The following is an 8,717-nucleotide window of genomic DNA, read 5'->3' as shown; positions in this document are numbered from 1 at the left end:
TCGTTTTTTTATGATACTACAGGCAACACAACTCTTCGACCAAAGCTACAAAACGGCTTATCTCTGTTTTTTTCACCAAAACCTTATATTCCACCCATCTCAGGGAACTTGGGCACATCTCTGGGTGCGCGATTAAAGGAGACACGGAAGCAAAACAAACAACTATTTCCAAAAGAAATAATCTCTCCGCCAAAACCGTTGTTCCAGGCATCGCGTGACAGTGCACAACAAAGGGAGAAACACAGACAGATATTCCCGAAAATTCTCTCCTCCAAAAAAGTTGTTCCAGGCATCTCAGGGAATTTGTGTGATGGTGCACAACAAAATGAGAAACACATCAGCTACACGGGCAACTATTCCCCAGAGAAATAAACTTGCCACAAAAAATGTCGTTCCAGGCATCTTGAGTAACTAATACAGTTATTTCCAGCAAAAGTCCTCCTGAGTTTTATGTCACAAGAATCCCGCTGCACCCTGCGACTGAGACGTTCCCTGCTCTGGCGTCCTCACTGCACAAACAAATAATTCATTTATCATAGCTAGGTATTTACAGAAAAGAAAAAAGGCTCTCCCTGGTCCTAATCAGAAATGGAACCTACCTGTACTGGGGTCTGCTGTGGCTGCTGCTGTTGGTGATATGCATATCCAGGATGGCCTGTGTAACCAAGAATGTTAGGATCCTCGTGACAGCAACCATAACCAGGACCAGAGCTTTGGGGGTGTCCATAGTCCACACCATTCCATTGGTCCTGCTCATATTTGTGATTGAAGAGTATGCTTGTCAACGAAAAACTCAAAGTGATCTGGTCATAAAATAACTAGAAAGTACTCCCTCTGTAAAGAAATATAAGATCGTTTAGATCACTAGATCTTATATTTCTACAGAGGGAGTAGAAGGCAAAAAACAGATAAAGACTACCTGCTTCTTAGGAGCAGGACGAGCCCAGTTAACTGTTATGATATTATCTCCCAGCTGGCTTCCATTTAGAATTGTCATAGCCTCCACAGCTGATGCCCTGCAAATACATAAAACTCACAATTCAGTCTATTCCTGGGAAGAACTGTGGTACAGTGGAGAGAGTATGGCAGACAAATTAAAGATTTGCACGATGCATCTGTGTTTTCATATTCCTGCGCACACCTATCATATATGGCTGGAGTTCTCAACCAGAATTTACCATCAGGGACATAGTATTTACCATCCTCAACCGTCACCATAAACATCACCAATCTACCATATTTCAGAATTGTCGAAATTGCAATATAAATAATTATGGTTCTGGTCTCGACAACATAATAGGTACAACAAATAGGTTAAAAGAGGGCCTTGGGCAGTTAACTAACTAGGCTAATATATGACTACTATATGGTATTATTTAACTTGTATTTTTCAGGTAGATCTGCCTATTCCCATGTTCTTTTAGCATATGTAATCACATGGCATTTGTCAAACCATTTATTATGACTAGACCAGATACCTGCTCGAATATGTGACGAAGCCACAGTTCTTCCCCTCTATTACCTTGACAGTAAGCTCTCCATAAGGACTGAAGGCTTTATCTAGATCCTCATCAGTCACACATGAATCAAGTTGACCAACAAAAAGCTGCAAGCCATGAAAAAAATTCTGAGATCAATTGACCATACATGTGACTCCTTTTAAAAGGTAAAACCATGGACTCACTCTGCTATTGCTCTGGTTAGAATCAGAATATGTCCCTTGTGTACGAAAATCTGCAGAAATGGAATGTATTGTTAGAAACTATTGACTCTGACATTAATGAAAAGTGTACGGTGTAGCTGATACAAATATTACTTGCTGTATTGCAAATTTCGGATCCATCAGTAGATGAGAATTAGCTCAGCACTAGTGAAGAATTAATGCACTAAAATGTTCCAACATTATAGGATGTATACCCAGCACAATACGTTCACATCTGTAGATACTGTTAAAGCATGGAATTTTCAAAAAATAAAGCACCAAATCCAGCATTAAGATAATCAACAAATGTTTTGCGATAGCCGACAATAGGCCTGATGCGACTGATTCAAAACTCTTGCAAGTGAAACAATGTGTGTATCATGCAACTTGAAATGCATCAGTGCATCCCTCACTGGCAACAATGCGGCAGAGTTATATGAACTGGTACCCAGCAATACATATTGCGATAGAGGCTGGACCAGAAGTCCATGATAAAAGGAAGAGCATAATACAAGGGCTGGAAGAGGGGAGGCTACATTCGCACAGACAAAGTGACACACAAGCCCTACTGGGATAGCATGGCAGCCTGCACCAGGATAATAAATATGCTTACTGGCGAACTAACTTTAATTCCATCACAACATGGATGATTAAGAATTACTGTACTCCTTTGAAGCCATGCTGCTAATATTTACTAGTCAGTGGTGCAAGAAGAGACCACCTGGGGAATAACATATGCAGGTGTGCAAGCTTTAGGAATTGCAACATGCCGAAACCAAACCCGTGAAAAGATATTTGCAATGTTAAGGACACATAGAAAGCCAGAAATCAAAACTCACAGTTCGGTAGCTACAAAAGTAAATAATTGCAAACCATATTGTTGGTGGCCATACCACTCTTGAAGGTAGCAGGTCCGATACGCATAGGCCTAGAAGAACAGTATGCTCCATTCATTTCAGTCATTGCTTGTGTGCGTTCATTGACATCTCCAAACACAACAAACCCATAGCCTTTTGAGCGTCTAGCAAAAAAATCCCATATAACTTTTGCCCTCTTAACTGATGGATAGCGATTCTTGAACACGTGGTGTAGCATGAAGTCTGTAACATCAAAGCCCAATCCCCCAACATATATGGCACAATCATCATCAGGACCAGCATAGTGGACCCAGCTGAGGCTGAAATCCCTGTCAGCATTAGGCATCTTCTGGCCATTGTAGCTCTGGAGGATTTGGTCAGCAGTGGCATGGTCAGAAAAGGTAAGATAACCGAAACCCTCAGATTGCTTGGTCTCCTTGTTCCGCGTTATCACTGCTGTCACAAGCTGCATTTTAGAAGGAAATGATGAGGAAACAGTGAGAAAAGCACGTAAACTTTGAGATGAATCACAAGAAGATTTCATATACAATGCCTGATGCTATTTGATTGGGTAATCGGAGAAAATCGACAAATATATAGCCTGATTTAAGCAACTGAAATGCAGATAGAGTAAGGAGCTAAACACGGTAGCCGTCTGCAGTTCACTATCACTAGAGCAACTGTGAAACATATAGTAAAACGGAAGACTGGATGTAGTGAGACCCTATCATCCATCTGATTTATAGAAATGTGAGACAGTATCCTGATATACACAATAGCGAGTGGCTCACAATCTAGTGGGCACCAACCACCAAAGCTAGGACCCAGTGGTGCTAGTGAGCAGTATGATGCACGCATGTAAACGCGACTCAGTTGAGGAGACATAAATTGGGAAACATATAGCAGGGGCACAAACATGTATAGGAAACAATTTCAGAAAAAAAAGGGGAGTAGGTGGGACGAGGGGCATGGGACGGGATCACCTCGGGCGAGCGGGTGAAGCAGCTGCGCAGGTAGTCCTCGTCCATCCAGGGGAAAAGCTCGCGGATCCGGAGTGACCTCGACTCCGCCTCCTGCCCTCCGGACCCGGCTCCGCTCTCATCCTCCGCGGCTGGCACCGCCTGCTCCTGCTGCGACGTCCCGTGGTAGTGGTACGGCGGCGCCATGGCCCAGTTCCGCGGGGGCGGATGCGCCATCGTGCCAGGAAGGGTAGGATCAAACCCTAGCAGCCCAATCGATTCTACTCCAATGCGAGAGGAGGAAGAGGGGAAGGACAAAGTGGACCAAAAGCAAGGACAAGGAGAGGGTTTGCTAAAAGTTGGGGTTTAAGGGGTGCACGCATCCCACGGTTGATAGCCCGTGGAACTGGTTCACCACTCTCTGAATGCTGATAAGAGCAAGTACAATAGTGGACTTAGAGCATGTCTAACACACCCCGCATCTCGCTCCGACCCGTAAAATAACTGTTAAAATGCGGGCCGGGAGCAAGTACAATAGTGGGCTTAGAGCATGTCTAGCACACCCCGTATCTCGTCCCGATCCGTAAAATAACCGTTAAAATGCGGGTCGGGCGGAAAAACCTGCCTGATTAGACCCCGTATCTCGTCCCGGCCCGCAAATTTTTTTGAGAAGCACGGCAAAATCTCGGCCCTAACCCGCGAATACGCGGGTTTCCCCCTCGCCGCTGTGGTGCCCTGCATATAAGCGGAAGCGGTTGGTGGGAGACATTTCAGCCCGCGCTTTCCCCACCAACCACCTCCCCTCTTCCCCTCGCCCCACCGTCGGGCCGCCGCCCAAGATTCCGGCGAAAGCAGCCGGTGGGAGCACGCCGAAAGGCCACCACACGCACGAGGCCTCCCCTCCCTCCTGCTTCGGCGGGACGCCGGATTTGCAGATCTGTGGCCCTTCATCGCGGGTCGCCGGATTTGGCTTTTCCGGCCGCCGGTGGCAGCGCCAAGCGATGGAATGGTCGGGAGCATCTCCCGCAGCCCCAGCAAGGGTGCATTGCCGCATGCAGGTACGGGTTCGTCCTCCCGCCACCGCCGATGGTTTGCGGGCATGGATTCGTCCGGCCGTCCACCAGGCTCGGCACTCGCGCGGCGGCTCTGTGGCTCGCCGATGCTGCTCATACAGTGCGACGACTGCACGCGGACAGTGATGCGGCTGACTTCGAGCACGCCGAAGCATCCCGGATGGGTGTTCTCCAAATGCGTAAACAACGGGGTACGTGCACTTGTGGTAGCTCATTTTGATAGCTCATTCTTTGGTTCAATTGCGGTAGCTCATTTCGAATATGCTCATTCATGTGTGTACGAAGATGGATGCTCATTTTGGTTTTGGGAAGGCGAATACATTGATTTATTGATAGAAAGAAACTTAATAGATGTTTGTGCACTCCTTAGTAGAATCAAAGGCAATGATGCGGCTGCATGTGCAACTAGAGGGGAAGCAACGTCTACTTCTTTCGAACCAAAGATGAAGAAAGAAGAATGCAAAATCAAGAATCCGCAGATAAACAATGAATGCATGGAGAAGATATTAGTCCAACTAGTGGGAGCAGTTATGGAAGTTGGAAATCTTCTAAAATGCATACTTATGGTTCTTGTTTTCTTTGGTCTTGCTATTCTAGCAAAGATATGGTGATGTCTTATGTATCCAATGTTGTTGAAAAAGCAAAGAAATGCATTATGTTGGATCAAATTAAGGTGTGAATTTAGGTTTTCCGGGCCGGGAGGAGCTGTGCCAGATCTGACCCCGCAAAGTTGACCCGTAAAAGAGCATATTCCGTGAATATCCTTTTTACGGGTCCGTTATGCGGGGTCTGCAACTGCGGCCATCCGTGTCGGCCGCGAATGCGTTTTTCCGTGAACTACAAACACGTTTTGCGGGCCGGCCGGATGTGGGATCTACTAGAGTTGCTCTTAGGCCCTCTCCAATGCTCCACTTTGTATAGGTGCTAAGTCTGTCATGTAGGCAAAAAATCTGATGTTGCAAGGTAATAAAGAGGAGAAAGATGAGTTTGATGACCCAGGAAGAACCAATGCCAAGCACGTGAACCTAGGCACAAGCAATTAAATGAAAGAAACCCACCAATGCATGAAATAGTTTAGTTGCTAAAGCATTAAATGAGGGGAGCTTAGCACCAACAAGTGAAGCACCTATGCATTGTGGACATTAGTTGCTAATTTTTTTAGTATGCTTGCAACCTTATCTAAGCACCTATGCATTGGAAGTGGCCTTATAGCCCGCTTACATGGTATTTCTGCCTATGTGAAGGAGAGAGATGTGAAAAAGTAAAGAGAGTAGCTATATACGTAGTCCTAGCTAAATGTAATAAATGTGAAGCAAGAGATAAAGAGAAAATGGGAAAAGGTACTGATGTAATAGCCAACCTTATAGCTCACACTATTGTATGAGTGCGTGTAGATAATGGCTATAGAGGACATGTCGGTTCCTTATAGCCATCAGTTGGCTATGTTATTAACCATGCTCTAAGGGCATCTCCAACAGATTATATGTTAGTATTGTTGGTAAAATGCCCGTGTTATCAACCAACAAGTTATCATACAACTACTCCAATAGATTGTATCTAAATTATCCAATAGATGGTGAGAAAATAAATATGAGTTTAGGTGGCAAATTTACCAACATCTATCTTACAACTGTTGGAGATGCCCTAACTCGTGGAACTGGTTCACCACTCTGTGAATGTTGTTAACTCATGGATCTGGTTCACCACTCTTTGAATGCGCCGACCAGGGTAACAATACTCCGAATTATTTTCGGCGTGTCTACAACGTGTCTGTCGGATCAAGCTGTTCTTTTTTACCCACAAATGTTAAACTGTGAGCATGCGCAAGCGGCCACGTTGCAGCCGTTGGGCAAGGCGGTGGGTTTCATTGGCTTCTGCTTCAATTTTTGTGAGTTGAGACGCATCACATTTTTTGGCCATTCCCCTTTATCGTCTATCATATTGATTTCACCGTCACCACCACGACACCATGCCGAAATCTGAGGGATCCACCAACACACGCCCTCGCTATTGCGGTGATGCGCAAGGGATCTCGCTATCCATCCCCGTCACCTGACGGACCTCACTATCCCCTCTCCGGCCCCATCCGCGCGTCGGTGATCCATCACTCCAAAATTCAAGAGTGGTGAAGGGAGGGAAGAGTGGTGGCAACGGTAGTGCGTAGTAGAGGAGGCGACAGAGAGTCGTGCGGCCGAGGGAATCGCCATTGACAAGCCCGGCAGAAGAGGATGGGTGGCGGTAGTGTTGTTGGAGTTTGGGCGATGGCGTGCGCCTCCTCCGTGACAAATTATAGTGGCTTCACACCTTCATCTACATCGCCGGCTATAGGCGTCGTCACCACGATGACGAATTTCATTTGTCAGTTGGGTGCATCGAGACCAAGGACGCTCTCAATGATTTCCTCCATCGGTGTAGGATGACGGAGGTAGAGCAGAGGCGCTCCGCAGGGGCGCGCTGCTTTCGGATGTGGTGATGGCGCTGACAGTGTGCGGGGCTGCAGGTCAGCAACAACAATTCACGGAGAATTTGAAAACTAAGCAAGGGAATGTTCATAAGCTTCCTAAGCTACTTATCGGCAGAGTCGGTACCCAGGATGACGTTTTTTAAGCTTTCTTGAAGTGGTCTCAGTTGTCTGAATTTATTTTCTTACTGTGTTTATTTGCATTGGTGGTGAATTTTGATGCCCAGCATATGTAATCGGTTGTTTTGTTGTTGTGTTTATTTTCACTAGCGGCGAATTGATGTCCAGTGAATGTAATATGCATAATTTCCTGGTGTAGAGTGCCTCTTTATGATCAATTATTGTAGGTTGCTTCCAATGGTCCGCTATTGGACCAAACATGCCATCGGTCTTTAATGGGCCAAAATAATCATGGGCCACAAAACAGGACAAAAGGACCTTAGACCATAAATGGATCAAAAAACAATATGGGCCACAGATGCCTGAAAGCACACATGATATAAATGGGCGCAAACACATATTGGGTTGTTAATGGACCAAAATAGATCACGGGCTGGAAATGGACCCATGGGCATGGCAAGTCGTTAATGGGCCGAAAGTCATCAAAGACCTGAGATGACTCAAAGACATCACGTTCGTTAACGGGCCAAAAGACCACACTTGGAAATAGCCCAAAGCCATGATGGATCTTAATGGGCCGAAAGATATCAATGACCAAAAGACATCAATATACCAAAGACACAACCTGCCATTAATAGGTCGAAAGAGTCGTCATGAGCAGTTAATGGCCGAAAGGCACCACATGCTCTAGATGTGCCAGAAGCACCATGCGCCATTAATGGTCTGAGACACACAATGGGCTTCGTATGGGTCAAAAGACGTCATGGACCACACATGGACCGAAAGTATCAATAGGTTGGAACCATGTCGCACGGCCCACGTGTTGGTAATGGGCTAAATTCACGTAGGTCCTAATGGACTATGGACTTGGGTCGTAAATGAGCTACATGCAAGCATGTTGTTAAAGGACCTTCCATGGGCCATATCTACTAATTTTTGACTTAGGACCATGGGTTTAACCAGGCTTTTGACTTATCTGACATTTTTGGCTAAATGGGCCTATATTTGGGCCATGCCATATGTCTTTATTTAATAGGCACATGTGGTCCATTGGACGTGCGACATTGCTTCCTCTGAACTAGGAAGGCATTGGCCCCCAAGTGTAAGAGTATGTATCAAGCAGCAATTCCCTTAAGTGGGTGACCTTCGGGTTTACTGAACCATTAGAGTTGCAGCACAAGGATTAAATGCACGAGTGTATGAAAGATTTGGTTGTAGCAAGAAAGTAAAACAAGGAATTGTAAGAAAGCGTTTGATCAAGACCAAAAGAAATGAGAAGAAAAATGGACCGGGATCCATAGGTTCACTAGTGGTTTCTCTTCAAATGATAGCATGGTGTGGTGAACAAATTATAATTGTGTATCGATTAAATTACAAATTTTATAACTATGACTATCCACGGCATAATCAACATATGAGTATCATGTCCAAACATCTATACACCATTATATAACTAAATATATATCTAATACCCCACTCAAGACCGCTATCCAACACGCATCTTACAGTATTAAGTAAAACATGGAGTATTGCATTAAGTATTAT

General features: G+C 45.2%; 1 protein-coding gene across 4 annotated transcripts; it reads right to left on the bottom strand.

The window, feature by feature from the left end:
• Window positions 1-250: 250 nt before the first annotated feature.
• On the bottom strand, window positions 251-3,902 carry LOC123188794 (polyadenylate-binding protein RBP45). Of its 4 annotated transcripts, none has more exons than XR_006495203.1 (7): window positions 3,543-3,902; window positions 2,596-3,025; window positions 1,685-1,734; window positions 1,523-1,606; window positions 920-1,016; window positions 600-655; window positions 251-509 (listed from the first exon to the last, which is right to left on the bottom strand). XR_006495203.1 is itself a non-coding variant. In XM_044601044.1 (7 exons), the coding sequence occupies exons 1-7, from the start codon at window positions 3,753-3,755 to the stop codon at window positions 449-451; spliced, it is 1,035 nt and encodes a 344-aa protein (XP_044456979.1). In that variant the 5' UTR covers window positions 3,756-3,900; the 3' UTR covers window positions 251-448. The 4 variants fall into 4 exon arrangements, 2 of the variants coding, with proteins under 2 accessions (XP_044456979.1, XP_044456978.1); XR_006495202.1 differs by having other exon boundaries at window positions 600-749; window positions 3,543-3,901; XM_044601044.1 differs by having other exon boundaries at window positions 1,479-1,606; window positions 3,543-3,900.
• Between the last annotated feature and the right edge of the window lie 4,815 nt (window positions 3,903-8,717).

The sequence above is a fragment of the Triticum aestivum genome, chromosome 2A, assembly GCF_018294505.1.
Source record: "Triticum aestivum cultivar Chinese Spring chromosome 2A, IWGSC CS RefSeq v2.1, whole genome shotgun sequence".
NCBI classification, from domain to species: Eukaryota; Viridiplantae; Streptophyta; class Magnoliopsida; order Poales; family Poaceae; genus Triticum; species Triticum aestivum.
This window is presented reverse-complemented; position numbering and strand designations above follow the sequence as displayed.